Here is a 27,115-nt window from a genome sequence, read left to right as displayed (position 1 = left end):
CTTGCACTTGCCATAGTTAAACTTCATGAGGTTGGCATCAGCCCACCTCACAAGCGTGTCAAGGTCCCTCTGGATGGCATTCCTTCCCTCCAGTGTATCAACTGAATCTTGTTATATGTATTTCTATATATCCATGTAATCCTCATAAATAGGTTTGTATATGTCCTCTTGTTGTTAGTATCTCTTGCTCTGAAGCCAGCTGTGGGTGAGCAGCCTCGGCTCCATTGCTCTAGGGCAGGGACCTTCATATCTATGTTTGATTGATGAAGGCTGCAGCTGCTTTACCCTGTGAGACTTCTAACAGCAGGATGGAAAGACTCGGTCCATCACTCATCAACAGGCCACCTTGCTCCCTTAGGTATAGTCTCCAATGGGAAATGCCTGATGATGGGCATTCTCACCAGGTTGGCAAGACTGACCCTTCAGGAGCAGTGGCAGGAATGGCTTCTGCATGGGGAGGCCTTACTGCAAGAGGGAGTCATGCCGTTGCCAACAACCTCCTATGGCTGGTGTAGAGATGTCTTAATAGTAAACAGTCTGGGAGGGAAGAGAGGTGGGGAGGAATGTTGGTGCTTCCGTACTGTGGGTACCAAGATAAAAATATACTTGGAGACCCTGTGCTCATTGGAGCATGAAGTGCACAGGGATTGCACATGCTGCAGCTGATGCACGCATGTGTGTGGAATTAGCATGTGTACCTGGAGGACATATGTACACCTACGTAAGGCACAAAATGTAAGAGTGCCAATGTGTGTGAGTGCTATTAGTTGTGCATGGAGTAGAACATGAGTGTGAGCCTTGTGCATGATTTGTACACACTGCGTGACACACTCCTTACGAAAAGGCAGTGTGGAATGATGCCTGGCATTAATGCCTCATGTTTCTCAGCGTTTATTCAGACAGGCAGATGCAGGGATGTCAGTGTAGCTCACTGGATGCTTTGGGAAATTGTCCTGCAGTCACACCAGGGGAATGGCAAGTGCAAGGAAGAGCTGGGGAAATACTTGCAAGCTGTCCCTCCTCTAAACTGCTAAGGTTGTTCAGAATTATGCAGAAGGCTGTGCGCAATAGAATCCAGTTCCCCTTCTATGCGGAGCAGATAGATATCCACTCCAGGAACATCTGCCTTTCCACTCATCCTCTTCCCCACCCTATTTAGAGTAACAAAAGTTGAGGAGATCAGCTCTGCAAACCACTGAAGATGTTTCTTGAGTAGTTCTGGCTGTGACTGTCGCTGAGCTCTGGTGGAAGCTCAAGGTGTTGGTTCAGGGAGGGATGGATGCTGCATACCCATCCCCATGTCTTGGTTGGGCCTCTTCTCCCCAGGTGCTCACTGAATGCAACCTACCCTTGGCCACAGGTCTTATGTCCTTATCCTTAGTGCCTTGTGGGTAGCTTACTTCACAGCCCTTTCTTACACTGCTAAAGTCAGCCAGCTGGTGAGCCAGCATTTCCCGCTGTCAGGTGCTGCCATCCCCAGCATGAGGGACTGGTGTGGTCAGATCCTGCGCAGGCAGCAGCAGCTCTGCCATGCCAGGGTCCTGCCCACACATCTCCCACCAGTGCGAGCAATAGTGACCTTCTCTGGCAGCAGACTCCGCTCCCATCCTCAACCAGGGCAGCATGGTAAGGAGGTACCTGTGACAAGGGCTCCTTGGTCTTGGAGCTCTTGCTGGAGCAAGCAGACATCCATAGTGCTTCAGAACCTGCTGCAGTTCTATGCAGTTCTGCCCTCTCTTTTGGGGTATCTGCTCTAATGGGGGCTGGGCTCTGTGGTGGGGCACCTGGGGCAGGGCAGGGTGGGACATAGTGACCAGGGCTGCAGGCAGCAGCACGGTGGGGCATGGGGACCCACTCTCACACCACCACTGACACCTTGGTCTTTTCCAGGCTCCTAGGGATGCTGCCGGCTACCCTGCACCTCCCTGTGTGAGCCAGCAGATGATGGAAGTGACCGGCATCAGCTGGGCAAAAGACCCTTCGCAAGGTGCTGGAATATCATCTCTCAAAAGATGGGAGTTACAAATGGGCTTGTGAACTGCATGTGTGACATAGGCACCTCTGCTGCCAGAACCCTTGCACAGCAGCCCAGAGCCACCAAAGACCAGGCAGACGCTGGCCACAGCAGCTCATCCTGGTAACTCCTCTGTGAAATCGTGCATGGAGAAGCTTCTCTTCCTGTCCCTTCCTGTGGATGCCTGCTGCGGGTACCTGTATCCTGCTCACTGCTGCAGACCTCACTGCTTGCTGGCAGGGTGGGCAGCCAGCAGCGCGTGACCCTGTTCCCCAGCCAGGTACGGAGCCACACTACTCTGTCCCTGGGGACAAATGCCAGCTGCCAGGCTCATCTCTGGAGGCCCAGGAGCAGCTGGCGAGGCACCAGCACTGACTGCTCCTGTGCTAGCAGCAGGCGGTCTGGGACGTGTATTGTCACAGAAGTGACTCCAGCCTGCTGGGACAGAAGTGTTCCAGCTGCAGAACATGGCATGCAACAAGGATGGGAATATTCTGCATTGACCAGTGAGCCTTCTGCTGCTAGTGTGGACTTTCCTCCTCTTCCCTAAAGGATGCCAGTTGCCTGTGCAAAAGCTACTGGTCACACAGCCTCCTAAAGTGCAATGGCGAGCGGTCTGCAGGGCTTCTTGTGGACCATGCTGCTGCTGTTCTGTGCCATCCAGGAGCTGGGAGCCTGGGCCAAGCACACTTCTGTTGAGGGCCCTGGCCTCGGGCAGCAGGAAGACCCCGCACTGCTGGCCAGTGGGAGAGTGAAGCGTGGCTGGGTCTGGAATCAGTTCTTTGTGGTGGAGGAGTACACGGGCACGGAGCCGCTCTATGTAGGGAAGGTAAGATAACCCCGTGTCTCCATGGGGCTGACCAAGCCAGCAGCAGCACAGTGTGCCAACAGCACGGTCAAGTGGGGTCGAGACAGGGTCTGCAGAAGGTTGCTTGTGGGGGTGCAGTTAGAGAAGTACTTTCTGGACTGGGATGGCAGGAGCCTGGTCCATTCTGGGGTGAGGCTGTTATGCCCCCAGAGACTTTAGGGCAGGAGCACACCAAAATTCACATCTATGTTCTTGTGGTCATGTGCTGTCCCATGGTGTTTGGGGTGGGTGCAAGAAAGGGGTGCAGCTCTGGTGTTGTGGGGGTGCAGTGTGGAAGGCTCAGCCACATCTCTGGGAAGATCTGTTGGGCTGGAGCAGATGTTCAGACCAGGCTGGCACACTAGTCCCTGCCATGTCTTGGGAGCCAGTACAGTTGTAGCACCAAGAGCTTTCCTGGTACAGTAGTTGCTGGCTTAAGTGCAGCCCTGACTTCCTGAAGATGATCCATCCCTTGCCCTAGTCCTTTCAACATATGGATAATGTGCTGCTGGGTTTTGTTGGGTGGCCCCGCCGTGTGGCTCCCTCCTGGTCTTGGAAGGACTGTGCTGTATTGGACATGCAAGATACAGCGGCTGTTTCCTTGCTAGTTCTCTCTGCAAGCTGGGGCTGGTAAAGGAGATGTCCTCTCTCTTTAAGGCATGGAAATCCTGGTCTTATCTGTGGCTAGAGCAAGATTGTTATAGGATTTATGTATCTCTGGCTGGCCTGCACAGTGTGGTGTAGAAGGTGCTTGGTGTGGGGGTGCAGGGCTTGGAGGAATCCTGAGGGTCAGCACTTGATAGAACTTTCTTAGGTTTTGCAGTAGCTCTGCCCATCAGTCCTGGACTGTGGGTGCTGGCCAGGAGCTGCACTGCGTTACTCTGCTGCTCCCAGGACCACGTCCTTGCTGGGCTTTGCACAGGCATTTGCATCCACAAACATCCAGGGAGAAGCAGTGGGAGGTTTTGGGCTTGTGGTAACCAGTGCATCCTGCTCTGCTGTGAGAAGGTGTGATGCAGTTGCTGGAGCACCCTGGTCTTCCCTGTGCTGGAGCAGTCCCAATCTCCCCCTGGTTGTCTCCCTTCTCTGCAAGTGGGTTGCTGTTGGTGCTGTCCTGGCTCTTGCTGTTGCTTGTGTGTCCTGCAGAGAAGATGCTTGCAAACCTGGGGCTGCTGGCAGGTAGCAGTGCCTTCTGGGCAGGACTGGGTCTGAACTCACTGCTTCCCTGATGTGTGACCGGGGCCAAGGGGAGGCTGGCCATGGGCCTCTGCTCCCAATGTCCTGAGCCTGAAGGAGCATTTTGCTTCAGGGTTCCAGAGCTTTGGCCCTTTCTCAGAGCTGTGGAAAAGCTGTTCTGTGGCTCCCACATGTTGGGATGATGTTATTTGTACACCAGTGAAGGTAGTGCTGGCTGTTGGGACCAGAGGAGCACGCTGCAAGCCAGCTAGAGCTGCTTCGGGATGCACATGGGCTTGCCCCAAAGGAAATGCTCAAGAGCTCATGCAGTAGGGATGTCTGACAGCCTTTGCTGTCTGGTCATCAGTCTGGAGGAGGCTTGAAAATGGGCTTTTTGGCTAGGGGCCAGCTGGGATTTCAGTGGTGATTTGTGTCCATTTCAGCAGACGCTTGAGAGCTGCGCTCCTCTGCCATCACACTTGATGCAGTTACAGCTAATTCACAGCTCCCCTGGGAAGCGACTGGAAGCATCAGGCCCTGTCAAACTCCAGAGGTAGCCTAGCAACCACCTCGGCTCCAAAATGAACCCAGGCACCTACAACTAACCCATTTTACAGCCCCCTTCCACATGGTTCACTGCATCACCCACCCTGCTTGGGATCAATGGCCAGCCTTTGCCAGAATCCACACCCTGTGAGTTGCTCCCAGGGGCAGCTCCTGGGTCAGGCTTTTCTCTGGAGAAGGTGGGGCAGCTGCCTGGTGCTGCCAGCCCTCATGGCACAGCCACTGGGCTCCGGAGCCTTCCTGCACCGGGGACCCCGGTCTCCCTGTGGTGTAGCTGGGGCTCGCCCTCCCTCAACACCTCCTGCACACTTCCATGTGCTTTTTGAAGGGCCGATACCATTTCTGTAAAATCTGGGTTCCAGCTAATCCTCTGAACCGTAATTTCCCCCGAGGCTGCTGTCAGTTTAATGTGGATTTCTTTGGGTTTTTTAAATAGAATTATGGGGTCAGCACTAGTTACAAACTTCTGCATGTGGACAGATCTATTTTAGATAGAGGAGAGGATTAAAGGGAAAAAAGCAGATTTAATTAAGTTGCTAATATTTAAAGAAAATTGATGAACTCAGGCTTTAGGAGTTGGAGCAAACAGAGTGTGCCTTTATTACAGGCTAGTTTTTATTTGATTTTCTTTCTCTTCCAGCCTCAGAGTAATTTTTAATTTGTGTATCTGTGCTTTCTGTTTAATTGTTTTTAATAAGGAATGTGCACCTCTGCTCACGTTTAATTTTGATTTAATTATTAGTATGTAATTAATGGCTTTGTAAAATTCCCCCTTGAAGCCTTCTAGGACAAGGAAGCTCTTTTCCTGTTTAGCAAACTGAACAGATCAGCATTTTGTCCACCTTCTGGACAAGCCTGGCTGCTGCGGATGCTTGTTCTTGTCCGGAGGAGCTGAGCTGCAGACAGGGAATTCCCTTCATTCTTGGGCGCAGCACACCAGGGTACAGCTAGGGGAAGGTGCAGACGGTCTGCCTGGTGCAAATGGGGTCTCCAGGCCTACATGGGAGCATGCTGCTCCCTTACCCGCCTGATGTAGCGGCAAGAGCAGCCCTGGATGTGGTGGTCTGTGCCTGTGGCATCTCCCCTCAGATGCCTGCAGTCTGTTACCCAGCCCTCCCCCATTAGTTGTTGTTCAGCCAAGCAGCACAGATTTAGCTCTTTTAATCTTCCCTTGTAAATCAATCTCTACAGCCCCTTGAGCCTGGGATCCATTTTTCTTCCTAGCATTCCAGTTTGCAGGGATCCGGTGTCTGCTCCAAGCAGTTAGTGATGAGCAAACATGTAAAGAGGATGTGCTGAGAGCTCAGTGTGGTTCTAGGAAGAGGTGCTGGGTGGTTTATGTCTGGCCTAATTATTAATCATGAGCCTGGTGTTCAGTAGGAAAATGCAGGTTTCTGTTACCTGTGCTGTGCAGACCAGGCGCATGGTTTCGTACTGATCCCTGGCACAGTAATGAACACTAAGGAGAGGATGATAAAGTGGAGGGGCAGCAGGCACTCCAGCAGCCAGGGAGGAGTGCTGAGCTCAGCCCCGTGAGCTACCCAAGTGAAGATCTCCTTTCCAGGCAGATGTTTCAACATGGGCAGTAATACGTGAATGTTCTGCAAAATGCAGTGAATTGTCTAACGTGTGGGCCCCTCATGAAATAAATGTATAAACTGTATCTAACAAGACAAATATAATGAAGGCATCGTAAAAAAGAGGCAGCTCTGGTATAAATTCTTGCTGGTAGAGCTGTATGTCTGAAAGGTGGATTATAGAACTGCAGTTTTGAAGATTGAAGGGCCCATAAACATTTTCATATTTCATTAGCCGATTAATGGACAGGTTTTTTTGGGACACACACACACACACACACGACTGCTCATTTTAAGCAGAAATTTTAGGAAGCAAATGAAAGCAATTGATGAAGTCTTTCCAGGATCCTGTCCTGTTACGGATTGTCCCAATTAATGCCTATGCTGCTCTCTTGTCATGATGCATTCTGCCTGTCCAGTTACTGTTAATAGATTTCTCATAAGTGGCTGGATTGTAACAACCTCATAACTCAGTTTAATGCCACCAATAAAATTATCTCTGGATGTCTGGCCTGGATTTCACTCAGCTTCTGGTCTGTGAGGAGCTGTTTACCCTTTCTTTCCCTGATTTCAAACACTGTTTTAATTAGAAAATGAAGTGGAGATTGGCTACAAAAGCATCTTCCACAGGGCCTGTTTTTCATCCTGAACATGGGCCTGATTTGCCACATTCTCCTGCAGTCTTTGCTTGGGTTGGGGGCTGTGGGTGTGATGTTATCATGGGTTGACTCCCCTGTTGCCTTACCACATAAACCCAATACAGATGTTCAGCGAGTACCTGAGCTCTCAAGCAGGGAGACTTGTCACCACCAACTGCTCCCAAGGCAGAGAGCTGCTGTGGTGGGGCAGAGCTGGAAGGTAAGAACAGATGCTGGTGGAGAGCTGCCTCTATACCTTGATCTGCTTTGTGCAGCCTGGGAGAGATGATCCCACACTGGGGTCTGGAGTCCTTGCCCACAGGGAAGCTTCCTTTTTGGGGGTGCTGTTGAGTTGTCTTTACCTCTTCCATTATCTCTGAACCTCACAGTGGTGGGTTAGTCCCTTGGTTTGTGGTATGGGTGGGTACTGGCAGGATTTGTGATCTGCCAGGTGTATGGGTGGCATAGGTAGGACTGAAGTTCCAATTTATTGAGCCTTTTTCCATGCCCAGGCATGAGTTGGTGGTGCTCTGTGCCTCTCCCTGGTGACAGACATCACACAGGCACCATGGGCTCCACATCATGCAGTCTTGGCCACAGGGGTACAAGCATGGCCCCAGCTTGCTCCTACCCTCTCCCTCTTTCCCTGACAGATCCACTCAGACTCGGATGAGGGGGACGGCTCCATCAAGTACACTATCTCCGGGGAGGGCGCAGGGACTATCTTCCTCATCGATGAGATCACAGGCGACATCCATGCCACTGAGCGCCTGGACCGGGAGCAGAAAACCTTCTACACGCTGCGGGCTCAGGCCCGCGACCGGCAGACGGACCAGTTACTGGAGCCTGAGTCAGAGTTCATCATCAAGGTGCAGGACATCAACGACAGCGAGCCGCGCTTCCTGGAGGGGCCCTACATCGGCAGCGTGGCTGAGCTCTCCCCCATCGGTAGGTCTCCTGGCTGGGAGGAGGGGGGCTGGAGAACCTGTGTGCCGCTCCTGTCAAACCTGAAGCCTGCTGCACCCTGCAAAACCGCCTCCAAATCCCAGGGATTCCAGATGAGACCAGAGCTAGGAAACCAAGAGGGAAAAATAAATAAGGTGGCTTAGGGAAAACAAGTGAATAAATCCTCTGAGCTGATTGCCAGCCTGAGGCTGAGCGCTCAGTCTCAGCCCTAAGCTGTGCCCTGGGGATGGGCCATGGCAGAGCCAGCTGCCCACTGGGCATTTACCCTGGTTTTGCACAGCCCCCTCGCTTCCAGACACGGGAGGGGAGGGGACAGAGACCAGCTGAGCCCTTGCATGCCTGTGGTGCAGATCAGCTGGAGTGGTGTTTCTCTATCCTCTTGCCACCAGCATCTTTAAGTCCACTGGTGATTAGCCTTGCTGAACCGCTTAGGGGCTGGGCTGGGACATGTGCCATGCGGCTGTACAAGTCCATTTCCCCATGCATGGCAGAGCAGGGCAGTGAGCTCTGCACTCACCTCAGTGTCAGGAAGGGTACAGGGTGATGTATGACCTGCAGCATTGCTGCCCTTGCTCTCTGTGCTGGCCTGGTGCTGGGTTCCTGTGCTGCTGAGCACAGCTCAAGTGGACGGAGACTGGCCGGCTTGCTGAGCTGCCAAGAATGTCACACCATTTCCCATCCACATCAGACAATCAGTTATCCCCCATTGACTGGCTGGAGCATGTGTCAGCATTTGCTGCAGGCAGGGAACTATAAATCACTGTTCTCCAAAGGCTGCATGGAGGTAGGAGACAGCTTGCGAAAGGCTGACTGACATCAAAGATAAGGCAGGTCCCCAGCACTGTCAGCGAGGGATGAGTCAGCGAGGGGACCGTGGCAGTGCCTGGGAGCTGGGGCGGGGGAGCACCCTGGTGGGGCTGGGGCAGCCTGCCTGAGCTGCATGAGGGGCTCTGATGTCAGGTGAATCTGCTAAGTCCTGCTGTGCTTGGGCAGGCAGGTCTAGCTGAGGAGGCATCCTGAGAGCAGAGAGCAGGGGATGCTCAGTCTATGCTGCTTCAAGATGGAGCTCTGCCTCTCCATGGTTGATATGCAGCATATTGTAAGACTGGTGCATGGCCTCCAGCAGGTTACAGACGTGCAGAAATTGCCCACAGCAGATGAGCTTCCACTGCCTGGCTTTCAGTGGACAGATGGAGAACAATCTCTCCTGAGGTATCCCAAGCATTCCTTCCTGTTCCGTTTACCTGCATAATCCTTTCCCAAGTCAGAGTGACCTCTTGAACTACAGCCATGTGCTCCTGGAGAAATGAAAGACAGCTTGTGGGCAGCAAAGCAGGAGGCATCCTGTTCCCAGAGGGAAGAAAGAAATTAAATTAATCTATTTTGCTTGAACAACATTTAAAAAGGAAGGAATTCTCAACTCTAAGTATTAGACAAGGATTCCGGTTCTTTGAAAATCACGAACAATTATGGAGCTGCCTGATCAGACTGATGTGAACAAGACGTATCAAAGGAGACAGTTTCTATGCAAAATTGGAGATCAGAGGGAAAGAGAAACACGGTTTCACAACATGAAAGGAGGTGATTCCTGCAAATTAAAATACTTGGAAGTTAAAAGTAAAGAGAAGTGCTGTGAGCAGCGTGGGCTGTGCTACCAAGCGGCATGCGCAGACAGGGGAGCTGGAGCCATGAGCCTGTTCTGCTTTCCAGGCTGATGTCTGTTTGCCTGTGGCAAGCTTGGCCACCCCAGGGAGCATAAGGGCTCCTCTAGCAGCTCAGCCCTGGAGATGGCCCATCCAACAGCACAGGGAGAGCTTCATGCATCATTGCATGATGCTGCTGTGTGGTCCCCTGCAGTATGAATACAGAGCCTGGAGGGTACCCACATGCTGCTGCTGCAAGTCCCCAGCTTCCTCTCAGTTCTCCCTTGGCTTAGCAGTGATTTGCCCAGGAACAGGTAGCACAAATGACAGAATGGAGGCATCCTGCAAAAGCATAAATAAGGAAGCTTGGGAAGAGTGAACAGGGAGCACGGCTTGCTGACTGTGGATGGAGGTGATCTTCTCTGGCCAAGAAAGGCTGGGCAGCTCGGGCAGAGCTTGGATTGGTTATTAATGCATTAACATCAAGGTCAAAGCCTGTGGACATGCTGGTGAATATGCCTATTCTCTGCTCCATTTGAGTACAGATGTTTTCCTGATCTTTGCTGGGGAAGTGGCCAGGACAGGCCCGCCCCAGTGGCTGGGGCTACTCTCTAGCTTGGAATTTGTTTGCAGGGAGCTGTTTGTTCCCTATATCTGCTGCTCTGACAGCCTTTGCTTGGTGGCCAGGTCTGAAAAGTGACGAGTGGCCTCTTCCTTCTTCCTCCTGTGCTCCTGCCATCCCATACCGCACGGGATTTGTGCTTTGGGTTGCCCAAGTGGGTGGTTTTCCTTCTAACCCATGGCAGCTATCAGCCACAGCTCTCCATTCCCTGCCAAAAGCATAGTGCCAGCTCCCAGAGCTAGTGCCTTCCTGGGGCATAAAGAGAAATAAAACAAACACGGTCAGATCCGCTCTGTGACAGCAGGAGCAGATCAAAGGACATTATTTGCATAATGAAGGAGTACTAATTGGGAGGGAAAGTCAACTGATTTCCTGGTGTCTAAGAGGGAATAATAGGGTGAGAGAACCATACAGTACAGATACAAGCTGGGAGTGCTTTGCAACACACCTGCCCCTTGCTCTGCCCTGGGGCCAGGGCAGCATGTCTGGCAGGGACAGCATACGTGCTGCTTGAGACTATTAAAGTAAGTCAGGGCAGACTAAAGGCCTCTTTGTACCAAGATCTTGTCTTGACAGTGGCCAAAATGGATGCTTACAGAGGAGGACGAACAACACACAGCATCTGTGATGCTCCTCTTAATACTCTTCCAGCCAGCAATCAGTTTCAGCTATGGTATTTCTTCAGCTGTGGGTGGTTTCCATGGGTTTAGCTGGCTTCAGTGTTTGTCTTCCATGAGCCCATCCAGACTCACTGTAAACCTCTGCAAAGAGCAAGGAAAAGGCATCGGATGCTGCTCTTAGGGTGCATAGGAGGCAGGTTTGACCTGCGGCTGCAGCGAGGCAGCTGGAGCTGCAGCAGGGCAGCAGGCTCTCTGTGCTCAGCCTCCCACACAAAGCACTGGAGCCACACAGGAATGAGCCCAAATCCAGCACACAGTGCCTCCTGCAAGATGTCACTGGTGGTTGCACAGAGTGCTGTTGTAGCCCAGAGCTCACTTCTGGGCTGTTTTGGGTGCGTGGAGAACCCAGAGTGAGGCACGTGCTAGGAAATGTGCATCCTTTCACCAGAACATCATTCCTCCCTTGGGCCATTTTGCTCTCCTTATTTCTTTGTGTAGCACCAAGTCCAGATTAGAGACAATTTGGCTGTACAGGCAGAAACTTGGGGTCAAGCCCTGGCTCTGGCACAAAGCTGGCTGAATGCAGAAGTGATTATTGTGAAGAGAAATTGTTTAATCTCCACACCGCAGCCAGGATGCTTGCAGGCACCTGAGCTTTTTTCTTTTCTTGATAGTGCTTGGAACTCTTGTGTGCATCTGGGAGCTGCTGGAGCAGGAGGAAGCTGGAGCTGGGGCTTGCTCTGCCTTTGGGTCCTCCGTGTCCTCTCCTGCAGTGCACTTGGTCATGGGTTTGCTCCCCAAGATGCCGCGTTTACCTGCTTGGTGCCAGGGGGTCCATTGAGCAATGGGTTTCTCTGGCCAGACACCCCAAAGGGTATTTCCATAGTTCTATGTTTTAGCAATTCCACCACAGCCAGGTTAGCTCCCTCAAGCTTCTCCTGTGGGGCTTGAGGGCTCTGCAGAATCTCCTCTGGGTCTGATTTGGCTTTTTACCAAGTCAGGATGTTCCTGAGACTGCAAGAAACTCACTTCTGCTCCAGTAATTTCTAAGCTGCCCTGGTTTGTTTTGTTCCCTGATATCCTGTTGGCTCGTTTCTGGGGTGCGTCAGCCACTGCCTGTCCTGGGGCAAGACAGAAGCCGTACGGTGCATTGTTTATAAAATCTCAGCTGCCTCCAGCCCCTACAGCAACCAGGTTTCCTGAGACCCGATTGCTGCACTCGGGCATCAGTCCAGCATGTGTGGCTTTGTATGACAAAGCACTCCTCTCAGGGTGCTTTTTATTTTGCAGGGCTGAAATGACCATGTGCTGTCCTGGAGCTAGCTGGATCTGCGTGGAAAGGGGTTCTCTAAGCATGGGTAGAGTTGTCCTTTGGGCTGTGTCTGAGCTGGAGGTGCAGGCTGTAGCCCTGCAGCTTTCTGCGGAGCAACTGGAGGATCCTGCCTGCGCCAGGGAAGGGGCTTCACCCTTTTTTCACCCTTCACTCCTCTTTGCTGAGGAGGGGTGGTCGAATTTAGCAAGTGTTGGTTTTTCCTGCTACCTGCTTGTTTCTTTGTAGTCTTGGAGTGCTTCTGTCCCTGGGGAAGAGACAGATTCTGTACGCTTGCTTGTGGATTCAGTGCAGGGCCTCTTTATAGGATATGCCATCTATCAGCATTTAGCTAAATGTGCTTGGAGCAAGTGACACAGTAAGTGGTTTGGAGCCATCAGCCTCCTGTGTGCAGGTGAATGGCTGAAACTGCTGCAAAGGCTCTGGGTCCTGCACACATTAGTGTTTCAAAGGGGCTCTGCGCCCGTACATCCAAGCCAAGGCACTTGGTGCTGAGCCACTGCCTGCAGGGCTGACCTGGGACTGTGCTGTGGCAAAAGGCTCCTCGATCCTGGCATCTCCCGGGGCAGTGCCGGGCACCTCTGGAGCTGGCTGCTGAGCGCCTCTGCCCTGCCACCAGCTCCCTGCTGCGCTGCCGGTGGCCAGGGCCGGTGTCACCTCCAGCACCCAGCCTGGCAGGCACCCACCACTCTGCAGCCCCAGGGCTGAGAGGGAGGCTTGCTCTGGAAGTGAGGGTCTTGCCCCCCTTTTCCTCTGGGAGAAACCAGTTTGATCTGTTGTGTCAGATCTCACCTTTTGCAGCAGCAGAGTGAGAGATGGTCTCTGACTTGTTAATCTTTATGCAAAATGTATGGTTTCCCCTGGTTCTGTGGGATGAGCTGAGGTCTGTCTCATTTTACATGTCTAATATCTCTCTGGATATGAGTTCAGGATTTCTGGTTATGGGAGGTGGGTTATGCAGTACACGATGGATGTTTAGGTTTTATTTGTCATATCTTTTATGGCTAAGATACACACCAGAGAACTAAATAAAAGTTGTACATGCTGTACTTGCTGTGGGCAGTGCTATGCTTAGAGCAGGGTAGGAGCCAGTATTCCTGGGCTTGTCTCCACAGGAAGGAGGTGATCAGAATAAACTGGAATTCAAGACCTTTGTTCTTCACATTGAAAGGGAAGGGGAGGGAGGAAGGGGTGGCAAAGGTATAAATGTGGGTTAAGAGAGGATGCTGGAAAGTTGGACTCCTAGATTCCTGACGCATTATAGGTGTCATTCAGCAGGCTGCATTGCATCTTCACAGACTAGAAGTTAAGGCACAAGGTGGGGTTAATGGTAACTACCTGCTGTTGTCACTCATCTGCTAATGAGATGCTGTGAGAGGAGGTGGGGATGGGCAGACCTTTCATCACCTTCAGGGCTGCTGGCTTCAGCCAAATGGCATTTTGCTGTGATCCTGCTGCCTCCAGTTGAGGATGCCTTGCTGCATGCTCTTCATGCTGCATGGTTTCCCCTTGCACTAGAGTGGAAAGCACTGGCCTCTGACCTGCAGCTCATACCTGGAGCCTGAATCTGCTGCCCCGCAGCCCTGTTGCTCCAGTGCTTGGGAGTACCCAGCAGCCCCAGGTAACCCCATTGGTCCCCAGCCTTCTGTGGAAAACTGAGATCAGGACCTACCTGGTTTGTCAAGGGCATGGCTTAAAACAACTAAACCTCACTTCTGGGTGGGCAGGGATCCTGTCTCCCATTAGATTCTGCACTGCTGTAGTTTGCAGTGTTCAGGGAGTTACTGGAACACAAGGAGGACAGCTGTTTGAGCTGTTTGGTAGGGGAATTATGCAATTGAGTGAATTCATCTGGGGAGAAGCAGCATGAGATGCAGAGCCTGCTGTAAACTTTTAATGATCCCCTCCTTAATGATCATTGGGCTGGTACCTGTGGGGTGACAGCACTGAGATGGCTGGAAAAGATGTCTGTGGCATAGTCCTTGGAGCACCTGCTCTTGTCTGCATGCACAAGTCCTGATGCAGGTTATTCTGTGTACAGGTGAAGAACTCTGATGGGCTCATGTACTTGTGGGTGAGTCTGGATCTCCTGACTCTTGCCTCTGAGGTGCCCAGGCAAGAAGAAGTGGTCCTTGGGGCATGGGGTGTTTGTGCAAGGTTCTGCCTGTGGTGACAATGGGTGCAGGAGCTGCTGTGGGCACTGGGCAGGGACTCCAGCTGGTTGCTGCCAGGCTGGGCACAGCAGGAGCCCTCCCTGTTGCCAGGGGCAGATGGTGCTTTTTGTGATTCTCAGACTTTGGCACCCCCATTGTCCCCAGCAGGGCTTCGCTACAGCAGGGAGAGGGTTGCTCCAAGACCCTGCTGATCACTTCCTTCTCCACTTCCTGATCAAAAGCTTTCCGAAGAAACATACCATGAGGGGCTGTGCAGTGGAGTTGCTGGTGTGGGATGATTTGCCTTGGCTCATGCTTGCTGAAGGAGTTATATGATGGCAGGCAGGAGAGGAGGAGGCAGGACAGACCCTTTTGAGGAAATGCAGCAAAAGAATTTCTTTAACAGTTGTTGGCAAGACAGGGAGCTAGTGTAGCTGTGGTGTAATCTGGATGTGCCTGGCAGGGATGCACTGTAACTTCACTGGAGACAGCAAAGCATAAATAAGTTGATTCAAACTAGCTTGTTGCTGAAGACCGATGAGGGGGATTCTCATGTTATCAGCAGAGCTGCAGCTCTGAGAAGATGAGAGAGAGGCCAGGAAGAGTGTAAAGCAACCATGGTAACTGCTTGTTTCCTTCAGTGAGCATCCTTTCCAGGAGATCAGAAGCAAATGGGCTGGGGGCAGCATGTACATCCCAGCTGCTTGCATCTGCACCGCTATCTCCACTGGCTTGTCTTCTGCCTGAGTAGCAGGCTGGGCTGCTGCAGAAGCACCCAGGCTGCCTGCAAGCCCTGAACTTGTGGGCTCCTGACAGGGGAAGACAAAGGGTCAGGAATAGGGCTCCTCATCCTCCATTTGCATGGTTCCAGCTCCATTTTTGCCCACAGAGACGTGACCACTCCTGACTTTGTGTGTACCTCTGGTGTTTGGGGATGTAATGGGTCTAGACGCAGACCCTGACAACTAGTAGTATGCCTTGCTCTGGGTTATTCATGTCACAGGTCTAGCCAAGATCAGCCTGTGAGATTGTCGTTGCAGCATATGGATGGATGCACTGAAGAACAGGTGGTTTTCTGGTCCACAGTGTGGTACCTCCGATCCTCAGCTGGTTGCACATCAGCCTTAGGAGGTGTGTGAGGCAGAGCTGCTGGATGAAGCAGTGTGAGCTGTGAAGTGCTCTCTCCTGGCCCCTTCAGTCTGGGCTGGTCTTGTGTCCTGGAGGCATCTCTGAAGCAAAACCTTCCTTGTGACTATAATCACTGCTGTCAGATCTTGTCCATTACAAATTACCAGCTTCCTTGCTGGCCTTGTCAGCTCCTGGTCCTGGCAGTATCTTGCAGCAGGGAGATTCCCAGTTGGTTTCATCTTTCCTAGGAGCAGCTCCGGGCTCTTCCCATCCTGTACGTCATCCCAGCAGGGAGGTAACCAGTGCCAGCACTTGACCTGTAGGGTGGGGATGCTCTGAGGCTGGTGCTAGAGGCTGAACTGGGTAGCCTGTCACAGGTCTTTGGTCACACAATCTCTTTTCTCAGAGGTGTGTGTAGGTAGGATAAGGCTTCCCCTCCTTCCTTGCTTCTGCTGTCTCTGTAGATCTTAGCCCCTTTGCTCTTGGCCCTGTTCCCATGTCCTGGGTCCTGCGTTTGCCAGATTGAGCATGATGTCAAATTAAAGCCATCACAGGGACAGTTGGAGTGAAGCACCCAGTTTAATGAGGCAGCATTGAAAATCAATAACTTAATTGCAGACATTCAATGGACTTTTATCCAATTTGTAGTCCTCCTGCCCTGCTACGTGTAGAGCATGAGGACGTGGTGCTGTGTCTGGCTCTGGGCAAGTGAAAGTCTTTCCTTTCCCATGGATGTTGTCCCTTTGTGATGCATCTGCTGCAGATATGTGGTGCTTCGGTGTGGATCAGGCCCTATGGGCTGGAGGTGACAGTGTCACTCAGTGTTGGCAGGAAAGGGGCAGCTGTGGTGGTAACATCTCATCCCCAGCTCCTTCCTAGATGGTCCAGCAGAAGTCTGCTACGAGAAAAGCTGCTGGCTGTTCAGACCAGTGATCTCCTTGAGAGCAAGTCCTGCTTATACAGCAGCCCCTGCTCCCTCCTGCCATTCTGCAGGACAAAAGGGGCATTTGCAGCAGTGTCTGGAGGCCTGGCTCTGGGGCAATTGCAGGGAAGCAATGCTGCGTTTGCACTCAGCTGGTCATTTCCATCAGCATGTGTGAGTGATCAGTGCTGGCTCCTGCTCAGCCATTCTGCCAGCCCCTGGCCTGGAGGTTCGTGTTACATTTCTCCCCTCCTCCCTGACACTGTTTTCCTCCTTGTCCCTGCTGCAGGCACCTCCGTGATGCAGGTGATGGCATCTGATGCTGATGACCCCACATACGGGAGCAGTGCCCGGGTAGTCTACAGTGTGTTGGAGGGTGAGCAGCACTTTACTGTGGACAGTAAAACAGGTGAGCAGCAGCACCCAGCTCAGAGCACCAGACTGCAGCCACGTGCCTTGCATGTGATGTGCATGGCAATGTGAGAACCGCTGGTGCTGGGGTACTCATGGCACAGGCATTACTGGGTGCTAAGAGCAAGCTACATCACCCCACAGGCTGTTGCCTTGCTGGGTGCAGAGCCTGCAGCAGGCAGCACTGTGCAGCAAGACCTGAGGCTGCCAGCCCCCTGCTCTGACTGTGCCTGCACTGGCCAGAGCTGCTGTGCCCAGAGCAGGACTGCACCCACAAGCACATCAAATCTCCATGTGAAAGGTTTTAATACTACCAGAGGGGCCTTACCAAAGGCCGCATCACTATCCCCAGGGCCTTGATTAAAGGTAACACTTTCAATTAAGGATCAGTTTATAAATGTTCTATTAATATTTAATGAAAGAACAGTAGAAGCTGCTCCATTCCTTAATAACTTATAATAGAGCCTGTTGTAAAATGCCTCTGTAATAAATCTGTGGCAGATGATGCTCTGACATACTGGTTAGAGTAGGCCATAACCAGGAGATGCTGGGGTATATATTCTCCTTGCCTCCCAGGAGTGTGACTCTCATTACCCTTAATGGGAGCCTTGCAAGCTTTCTGAGGGAAGGCACTCAAATGCTAATAAGAGGTATTTAAGGCACAAAGCATGTAGTAAAGTACCCACAATTTAATGAAAAATTGTCAAAGGACAAGCACTGCTGGGTAGCTGCAGGTCTTGTTGGAAGGCTGGACAGCAAAGTGTCTCCCACCCTATTGGCATAGACTGAGATCAACACCTGGACTTAAGTAAATGTCTGTCAGGCTGTCCTGTGTGATAGATGCCTAATAGATGTTTTTATGTAAGTCACAGTGAAACTTGTTGGGAGGCTTATGTGTAAGGACAGTGTGAGGAGGGTACGTGTGCCTGAGCCTCTGCATCAGTGTAGAGCCACGCACCCCCTGCAAACTGGTCAGGTGGCATGGGCAAGCCAGTCTCAGCCCTGTCAGTGCCATCAGCCCTACCTACAGTGGGTGAAAGGCTCAAATTTGGGTGCTCCTAAGCATGCCTGACAGCAAAGCTGGGGCACACAGGGGAAGATTCATTGTGTGGACAGGCTGGTGCAGTGGGGAGAGCCCACAGGAAGCAGCCTGGGGCTGTACCCAGTGCTGGCCCAGAAGCTGCTGCCCCTTGGCTTTCTTTGCTCACAGATTTGCTTTGGTTTTGGGCTGGGAGGATGGATGAGCAATTTGCTAAACACTGAAAATTCAGGTGCATGTGAGATCCTGTTAATCTGAGACAGCTTTGTGTGAATGGAAGCCTGGCTGCTAGAATGACAAGGGACCACTGGGAGCAAAATGCACAAGCTGGGACGTGCAGAGGCTCAGTTTTCTGCATCAACATTAATGCTCTGTATTAAGGCATAAACTAAAATGTGCCCTGTGGGACTGTGGTGAGAATTAATGTCACCCTGGGAATCCAAGCTTCTTGGTTCCTTGACTTTTTGTGTCTTAATTCTCAAGCTGTCTGTTGCATACACTGGGGGGTTGATTTACTGTGCTACTTGCTTGTGATTCATAAAGGCAAAACTGCTGACAAGTCTGCAGAAGAGTCCTCAGCTCCTCTGGAGCACATCTGTTCCCAGAGTATCTGCCTGTTAAAGCAGGTATCAGGGCTGACTCTTTGGTGATGTCTGAGCTAATACCACCTTTGGAGACTGCTCGCCTGTGCTGCACAGATGCAGCACGCTGGTCTGTCCATGGCCTCGTGCCTGCCGTGAGCTCTGTGTCCCACAGGGGACAGCAGGGACAGGGCTGGTGCTGCCAGGGAGGACTTTTCATTGTATGTCTCTGGTGCTGGCCAGAGCTAGCACATCCACCAAGCAAATCCCATCCTGCTCCCACTCTTGAATAGGTTTTTAGTGCTCCACATGGGAATCCTGCTTGGACTGACCTGGGTGGCCCAGCTTCTGCCCTTAGTGTAAGATTTAATTATCTGTAGCAGCAGCATGGGTGCTCTCAGAGCCACCGTTGTTACTTATAGCCATAAAAAAGAACCATAAAAACCTGGCATGTTATATTTCTTATAATTTATGGTAATGAAGAACAATTTGTTCTCCCTTTTTGGTTTTGATCTCTTTTTCTGCCTTTTCTTGCAGGTCCATACATGCATGTGCCCCTTGCACACTGCCTAAGCCCCTAAGTCCTTCCAGCACAGGTTGTCTCATCCTTCTGTGCTTTTACAGTCAGTTCTTTCTGAGCTGTCCTTCATAGCATGGATGCTGCATGTACAGGTGTGGTACAGGATATGGTTTGTGTGTAGGTTGCTTAGTTTGTCTCCTGTTCTTGGATGTTACTAGCTGTAGTATTCAGCTGCAATTTTGGATTTGATGGGACTTTCAAAGGCATACCCAAACCATCTGGATGCCCTGCTATGGCAGGTCTTACCACTCAATAAGCTCTGAATTCCCATAGTGTCTGACATCTTTTTGGAGGGAGATGAGCAACTAAACGGCACCATTAGAATAGTGTGATCTGTAGCATGGCATTTGCTGGTGTCCACAAAGCTGTGGAGGATGATTCCAGTTTCTGCAGTGTTGAATGATGGTGAAAAAAAAAAGCCCAGCTGTGGCATATGAGCTTTTATTTTTCATATACTCCAACCACTCTCTCTCATGCTTTGAGAACTGTTTCAGTGAAACAGTGAGACAGTGAAACAGCCTGTGGGCTTATGTTGTGTGTCACAAATCAGGTCCCAGAACTTACCCTGCACAGATTGAAGGTCTTGACTGGCTTTTTTGGTGTATGAGTGGGGAGCTTTGCATGCACAGACTTTGGAGGCATGATTTTCTGTGCCAGCTATGAGAATATCCCCTAGGTTTCTTGCAAGAGCCTGCAGGTATTTGTCATATTTTGGTTTTGTGCTGTCTTCCTCACTGATTCTCAGTTTGCCAGTAGTGGGCAGCTGAACTTTGCTTGCTCTTTGTAGCAGGAAAGCTGCATTGCACTGCCTGTGGCTGTCCTGTTGCTGCTGGAGGAGGATGTGCTTTTACAGCAGCCAGCATATACGTGTGCTATGCTGCTTCTGTTGGGAAACAGCCAGTTCTGGTGGTGGTGGATGCTGGTTCTGGTGTGGGCACTGCGGTGTGACTGCACAGAGCCATGTCTCCCCTGCAGCTCACTGCTGTGGCAGGCACGGGGTGGCCAGGAGCCCCAGCTCTGCCCCACAGGATGTGGGGCAGGAGGTTTAGTTCTCGTTCCTATTCTAGCTCCAGGAAGCCCATCATCACCAAGATCCTTCTAAGTTGCACTCTTCAGATGCTGAGACAGGCACAGAGAGAATGTGACTCCCTGTGCAGTTATACATGAGAAAGTGTGAACTTAAATTTGCAGGCCAATTTTTCATATTGTTTTATATCACCCTGCACACTCTGTACCTCTGCTGATTATTCACCATTATGGGTGCAGACCTCTTCTTTGGTGGGTAGCTGCGTGTGCTGCTCATATCTGTTCCCATGTTCTTTGTAATGCCCTTTCTCATCTCTGGCCAGCATGGAGACTGGCTGCTGCCTGTAGTCCCTGCCCACAGCCTCAGGAGCAAACCTGGAAATACTCCACACCCAGAAGACCTTGTTCATCCCTTTGCAAGGATATTGACTGTTACAGAACAATCGCAGCAGGTAACGTCCTAGGCCTCATGATATTTGGTGCTTCCCTTAAAACCCAGTTTGTCAGTGTGGGAGAGTGCAGGGGAATCTTGCTTTTTTGCTGAAAGGAAATGGTTCTTAAGATCTGTCATCCTCCTGTAGGCAGGGAAAAGGCAGAAGGACTCTGAAGGCTAATTGAAATGCAGTTTGGCATTTAGGAGTACTTAACACAGTGCCTGCATTCTAAAGCCTGTCTCCTGATTTGGAGACAGTGGCTGAGGACTTAGAGACACCTATGCCAGGCAGAGCAGGACAAGAAGTACTGGCCTGCTGGCATGAAGCTGATGGTTATTTGTTTGCAGTCGTTAGTTGCTTCATCTTTGCCTGTCAGCCTTGCCCTCTTCCGAGACTTATCACAGCCCTTGTCCCAGGGTGGTGGGGGTAGACTGGGAGAGGAGCTGTTGCTGGGAGCATGCTGCATGCTGAACTGGGCTGAGCAACTGTCGTATTTGTGGAGGCGGAACATGTTTCTCTGCCAGTTTCTTAAAAATGCTCCTTGGTGCCTGGAAACAGATATTATATGTGCATATTTGTGTGCACTCATGGGTTTATGCAGGTCTGTGCCCATCCCAGAAGCTCATTCAGCAGGGCAGTGCAAAGGGACACGGGATAGGCAATGAGAGGCTGCAGAGAAACCACACTTATTAAAAGGGATTGCTCTTATTAGCAAGACTGAATGTTAACAGTCCTGCTTGGAGACTGGTGAAGGAGCTTCAGTTTGTTTGGGGCCAAACTGTATGTTTGGTCATCTTGAGGAAATTAAGTGGTATCTACCAATGTGCAGTGGGAATTAATAGTAAATAGCAAAGGATTTAGCTCAAAAGAAGGGACAAAGGAAGGGTGAGTGTGCTGGCCCATCCCTCAGAGCTCTGCAGGGGCCTCTCCTGGGTGCTGCCTCTGCTGCCATGGGCAAGGCTAATTCCAGCCAGGAACAAATGCCTTCTCTCAGGGCAGTGGCAGTAACTCCCTAGGACCTAAGGAACAGTGGTTTGAAAAGGACTGGCCACCTGCTATGAATGGTCCTGCATTAAGAAACCCGCAGGCTGCAGCATTCCTCAGCCACAACAGTTGTGCAGTTCCACACCCCTCCAATTAACTTTGCTGTTTAGTTTGATGATGCTGATGCAACCATGTTCCTTTTCTGGACCTCAGCCCTGTACCTTATTTGCTGAAGAGTCCTGAACCTTCCACCAGCCAGGGCAGATGAAGTGCTGGTTTCTGGGGCTAAGATCCCACCTGCAGTGAGCTGCCCTCCTCCAGGATGTCTGCCTTAAGCAGTGCTCGTGTCTATGCAGGTACATTGGTATTCCTACATCCCTGCAGGCTTGGGCACAGGTGAGGGGTCTTCACTCTGTTTGGCAGGTGCCTTCCCACCCCTGTGCTTAGGCAGAGATCTGTTTGCTTTAACTGACTGGGCTGCTGGGAGGAGTGAATCTGTTTTATCCAGCTGAACAGGAGGGGATGGAGAAGCCAGATCCAGACTCTTAGGCGTGCACAGTAAAAAGACACAAAAGGCAGGAAGATACAGCTTGTCATCATGAAGGTGGCATCTCCATCCTTGGAGATACTCAAAACCTGACTGGATGTGGTCCTGAGTAATCTCATCTGCTTTGAAGACCATCTGCTTTGAGCTGTAGTTGGACCAGTGGACTCCTGAGGATACATCCTCTCCATGACTTTATTGGTTTATGCTTTGTAGCAGGAACATGTTTCTCCTGACTGCCCTCAGTGGGAAGCAGCCTTGTCCAGAGGTTCTCTGAAGATGTGGTGACATCTGAGCTGGAATTATCTGGGAGCAGAGCAAAGCCCATAATGATGGGGTTCCTGGAAGTCAGTTGCCTGTTGAATGCTTTGTCCTGCTTTGGTTTTATCACCCAAAGAGTATCTGCAGTTTGAGCAGATTTGATGGTATTTATGTAGTGCTGTAAGTGTCCGCTTGCCTAGTAATTATACTGATTAATCTGGATCATGCTAGAAAGTCACATGTACCTTGTACCAAAGGGTATGCCACCATGTGTCTCTATTATTCAACTATAACAGATGCTGACAAGAGCTAGGGAGATGAGTCTGAGCTGGAGGTTTTTCTTGCTTTGTCAGCAGCGTCTGGGAAGGACAAAGCTTGGCAGTTGTACTGGCCAGAAAGAAGGTGAATCTTGGGAGAGGATAAGAAGGGCTTTTCCCTTCGTACAGCAGTGGAGGTCCCTGTCTCTTGTGTCTCTGTCCCCTGAGGACAGGTCCGTCACCATCACTTGCTGCTGCTTTGCAGAGTCCTTGCGGGTCAGGTTTTGGGAGCAGAGGCTATGCTGCTCTAGGAGGTGGAACCAGGTGAGTTTGCTGCTGGTGGGTGTTTATGGCAGCACTCACAGTGCCATAATCAAGGAACTGGTGTGGAGTGCGTTTGGAGACCCTCATTTGTCAGGGCCGCCAGGAAAGGATAAGTGGTACCTCAGCCTAAAAGACAAAATGAGCCAACACTCAGGGTAGTACCTGGTGTGGCCCATGCAGCTTTAGGGGGAACAGCTTTCTTGGTGACAAAGCCACTGGGGTTCTTGGAGGCCTGGGACATGGGGCAGTTCCTCCGTGTCAGATTCTGCTTTTCCAGGATGGACTGGGCAATCAGCATCTTGGCAGAATGTGGTTTCTGCTCACAGCCTGCACCCCAGCCAAAGGCAAGGATTTTGTCTGCCTTGTGCCAGTAGAAGAACTGGAGCTGTTTGTCCTGCTCTGCGCAAGCCAAATGGCATGGATTTGCCTCCTGCTTGGCCAGGTGACCTTGGAGGTGTTCTGGGAAGCACCTGAGTGCTTTCCTCCCATCTTCTTGCATGGTGTATTATGAGCTATATCATTACGAGCAGCTCAGTTAAGTCATTACAGCCTTGGTGAATGCATGAGCTTTTTCTCTCTCATCCCAATTCATCAGTATTGTGCTGACATGAATCATTTTCATTATAAAATGCTTCAGACCCTGTTAATTAACAGAATTGCTTAAATTTCAATGAGATAGTGCTTACCCAGAAATAATGTGTTTGCATTCATAGTGGAGTGACAGTAGAAGCCTGTATGCATGACCAGCTGAGGCCAGTCTTGTGCAGCCTGGGGTGCTTGGGCGAGGCCAGTCCTGCCTGAGCTCAGACGGGGAGGTTGAGATTCTTGCTGGGACTTGTGCCTGCAAACATGTTCATCTCTCCCTTGGTGTGCTTCCTTGGTCCTTTGGATGACATGGAGTGGGACTGTGGTCAAACACCTTCCCTTGAACAGAACTGGGATAAAGGAGCCAGTGCAAACCCTAGGCTCCATCACCGGATGAACACCTGCTGTCATCCTATGGAGGGGTTGGGATGCTCCCTGCAGCACTTCTGCATTGCTCTGTGCTGTGTGCCAGAGGCTGAGCAAGAGATGGGCTGAGAATGCGTGAACAGGCAGGTCCTGGAAGTGCTCAAGAGGTGGGTGGTGAGATGGAGCCCCTCCATGCATGTGATGGAAGGCAGTGGGAGTCCAGGTAATTACAGACTAAAATGATGGAGGGACAAGGGAAGCTGGGTGAAATTGGGTGGGGGAACTGCAAGGATCTGAAACAGTGGTTATGTCTCTATAATAATTCCTAACAATGATAATCATTGGGATAATTGCTAGTTTCAGGAAGCAAGGAGAGATAAATATCTCCAAAACAATATTGCCAGACCCTGCTGCACCTGCAATGTCATGCAAAGGGGAGGAAATTCCATCCTCCCGGCTCAGTGGTATTTCTGGCTGCTGTTGGGACACAGCACCGGTGGCTCCTGGGCATGAGCCGTCCACCCGCAGCCGCGGGCAGCAGGGCACAGCATCACGCATGAATGGGAAGCAGTGGCAGCCGGCTGGCATCCAGCCACCTCTTGCCTCCTTGCAGCCTGCTGGCACCCAGCTCTGCCCTCCGCTGAGCTCAGGCTGTGCTGGAGGCTTCTCCCAGTGTCTGCCTTGAGCCAGGCGGTTTGGGCAGCTGCACTTCTCCACCATCGCTTGCTCTGGGGCACCTCAGCAAATACAAGTTGCTGAGAGCAGGGGCCTTGATCCCCTGGCAAGGGAGGAGCAAAGTGTTCCCTCCGTCCAGGCCCCTCACTGGAGACCCACATGGCACAGCCAGGCCACCCCAATCCCCTCCCGCGGCCTCCCTGGCACCAGGCAGGATTACTGGTGACAGAAAGCAAAGACGGCTTCTGCGGTTCGCAGCAGGAGGAGGTAAAGCTGGTAGTTAAACAGAAAAGCCTGGAAGAGAGAGCAATTACAGAAACACAAACCAATGTATAAGTCTTTGTTAAGAAACTGAGCTGGAGGGGATTTTAGGCTGATTCCTACTGTTCTGGGGTGATGCTGATATAGGAGAGTGGGAATGTGCCGCTAATAACCATGCCTGCACTCATGTGTGCCCCTGGTGCCACCTGAGGGCAGAGCCGTTTCTTTCATTCTCAAAATATTTCTTCTCTGCTTTGTTTCAATGTAAATGAACCACTCCTGGGCAGTAGTAACTTTTGCCATTCACGGCATTTTCTGGGGCTTACTACCCTTTGTTTCTTGTTTTACATTCCTTTACGTTTCAGTCCTGGTGGTTTCCCCCCAGCCCATATGAATACTTGAGACCTACAAGCACTTTTTTAAGAGACTGAATTTCATAACGAGTACAAAGATACCAGACATTTTTTGTTCAGCTTTACAGGCTCTAGTGCATTCTCTGGCACTGCATGAACATCATCTCTGGTCCCCTTAACGGAAGGGGACGTGTGAAAATGAGGGGTTTTGCGCAGACAGACTTTTGGAAACACGGTGTCCCTGGTCAGACGAGGTGCCTGGGCCACAGAAGCCCATGCGATGGAGCTTGGGCAGGTTCTATTCTGCAGCAAGCCTGGCTCCTGCTGCAGCAGATTTGTGCCAAAGGGGTTTGTGACTCAGCCTGGGCTTTTACGCAGCCTTTTTGTGCAAGCCTTGAGGCTGGCCCCAGTGCAGCCCCATATTAGGGTGAGTTCTCATGCTCCTGACCCCACCAATCCTTCACCAGCCTCCCTGGAGAAACAAACCTCCTCTGAGCTGTAGTTTAACCCAGTCAGAGCTACTGCAATGGAAGCAGCAGTCAGAACCTTTCATGCAACATACCTGAGAACCCATTGCAAAGACCTGCTGGAGTCAGGTTGGACCCGAGGCCATGCCTGGGCTCTGGGGGATTTTCAGGATGTTTCTGCATGGCTGACAAGCCCCTGGGCTTGTTCTTCTCTCCAGAGCCCTTCTCTTCCTTCAGTCAGCTTTTGCTTACGTGATCTCTGTGAAGGCTGCAAAGGGTTTGCTCCCTTTTGCACCGGCGTCCAGCAGATGTTCTTTGTTGCTGCCAGCAATGTGCTCCTATGGCAAAGACAGCAACAGCACCTAGGGCTGTGTTAGGAAGAGCATCACCAGCAGTGGAGAGAGGTCACTCGTCCCTTCTGCTCAGCCCTGGTGAGATGATCCAAGTGCTGTGCCTGGTTCTGGGCTGCCAGATGTAAGAATCATGGGCAGCCCAGAGTGAGTCCAGGGAAGGGCCACAAAGACTGGTGAAGTATTGGAACATCTGGCATATGCAGAGGCTGGGAAATCCAGCTGATCCTGTTCAGGGCTGGGGCTTGGACAGGGTAATCTCCAGTGGCCCCTTCTAGCCTCACCCCATCTGTGTCTGCAGATGTTCTGCCACCTGCCCATGCTTACACTGTCCTGCTGGTTTCTAGGTGTGATCCGCACAGCCGTGGCTGACCTGGACCGTGAGACACAGGACCGGTACGAGGTGGTGATCCGTGCAACGGACATGGCGGGACAGCTCGGTGGCCTGTCCGGTTCCACCACAGTCACCATCGTAGTCACCGATGTTAATGACAACCCACCACGCTTCCCGCAGAGTAAGTCCTGACAGCAGTGGGGGTGAGCACTGGTCCTGGTCCTGCCTGCTGGGGGTGGTGGGGCAGGCGCTCAGCTCCCAGCACAGCCTGGCACATATCTGCAGGGTCACCAGCCTGGCCACTCATGCTGCTTGCAGGCAATGCCAAGGTACCACAGCACACACTCCTTGCCTGGGTCTGAATATGTCCCTGCCTGGCAGTGAGGTGGAGGGGCAGCTCCAATGGTAAATCTTGCAATAGTAAAGCTTGCAAAGAATCAGAGAACACCAATTGCAGAGCACTGTCCTTTTGGAGAAATCAGCCCTTATTTCACCAAGCACCTTGAAATATCAGTGCTCCCAGTTGTCTTCCCTCAGCCCTTGGTTTTGGCTGGGGTATGTGTTTCTCCTGGTAGGGCGTTCTGGACTATAGGCACTGGTAGAGTTTGGGCAGCCCTCGTAGTCCAACGTTGCCCCCAGAGAGGTCTGGAGGCAAGGGGGAGTCAAAGGCAGAATCAGTGACCCTGGTATCTCTTTCTGCTCCAGAGATGTATCAGTTCAGTGTTGTTGAAACTGCCCCTGTTGGCACAGCTATTGGGAGGGTGAAGGCAGAGGACTCAGACATCGGGGAGAACACGGATATGACTTACCAGGTGAAGGATGAGGAAGCAGTGGAGATGTTCAAAGTCACCACAGACAGCAATACCCAAGAGGCTGTCATCACAGTGCAGAAGGTGAGAGCTGAGGAAAGCTTGGCTGGGTATGGAGGGCACAGATCTCTAGGAGGACCCTTTCCTTTGGGAGCTCTTGCTGCTATGTTTGAGTTGAAACGAACGCTCCTCTGCTCCTCAACTGCAGTAGCAGTTGAATTTTTGTGCTTGCAGATGCAGGGAGAGACCTGCCTCTGTTCTGCCTGGATTGCAA

At 51.5% G+C, this 27,115-nt stretch overlaps 1 protein-coding gene and 1 long non-coding RNA gene across 6 annotated transcripts in view; one reads left to right on the top strand and one right to left on the bottom strand.

The window, feature by feature from the left end:
* Positions 1 to 27,115, top strand: part of CDH22 (cadherin 22) — an 86,292-nt gene that overhangs the window by 31,736 nt on the left and 27,441 nt on the right. For 4 of the 5 annotated variants that reach the window (XR_004550061.1, XM_034066843.1, XM_034066844.1 and 1 more), the window contains exons 2-6: positions 1,891 to 2,843; positions 7,470 to 7,764; positions 16,490 to 16,609; positions 26,046 to 26,213; positions 26,738 to 26,925. Coding sequence is in view for 4 of the 5 variants with exons in the window: in XM_034066843.1 (XP_033922734.1) it covers positions 2,619 to 2,843; positions 7,470 to 7,764; positions 16,490 to 16,609; positions 26,046 to 26,213; positions 26,738 to 26,925 (996 nt within the window). In the remaining variant the exon portion in view is untranslated. Of the gene's footprint in view, positions 1 to 1,890; positions 2,844 to 7,469; positions 7,765 to 16,489; positions 16,610 to 25,340; positions 25,478 to 26,045; positions 26,214 to 26,737; positions 26,926 to 27,115 lie in introns of those variants that run through there. The other variant, XM_034066845.1, reaches the window with a different exon arrangement.
* Positions 6,288 to 27,083, bottom strand: LOC115947474 (uncharacterized). The gene is made up of 3 exons (XR_004081400.2): positions 26,842 to 27,083; positions 9,027 to 9,126; positions 6,288 to 7,886 (listed from the first exon to the last, which is right to left on the bottom strand). It is a non-coding gene; the product is annotated as an uncharacterized lncRNA (long non-coding RNA).

The sequence above is a fragment of the Melopsittacus undulatus genome, chromosome 10 (genome assembly GCF_012275295.1).
Source record: "Melopsittacus undulatus isolate bMelUnd1 chromosome 10, bMelUnd1.mat.Z, whole genome shotgun sequence".
In the NCBI taxonomy this organism is placed as follows: Eukaryota; Metazoa; Chordata; class Aves; order Psittaciformes; family Psittaculidae; genus Melopsittacus; species Melopsittacus undulatus.
Note: the sequence above shows the minus strand (reverse complement) of the source record. Positions and strands in the feature narration are given on the sequence as shown.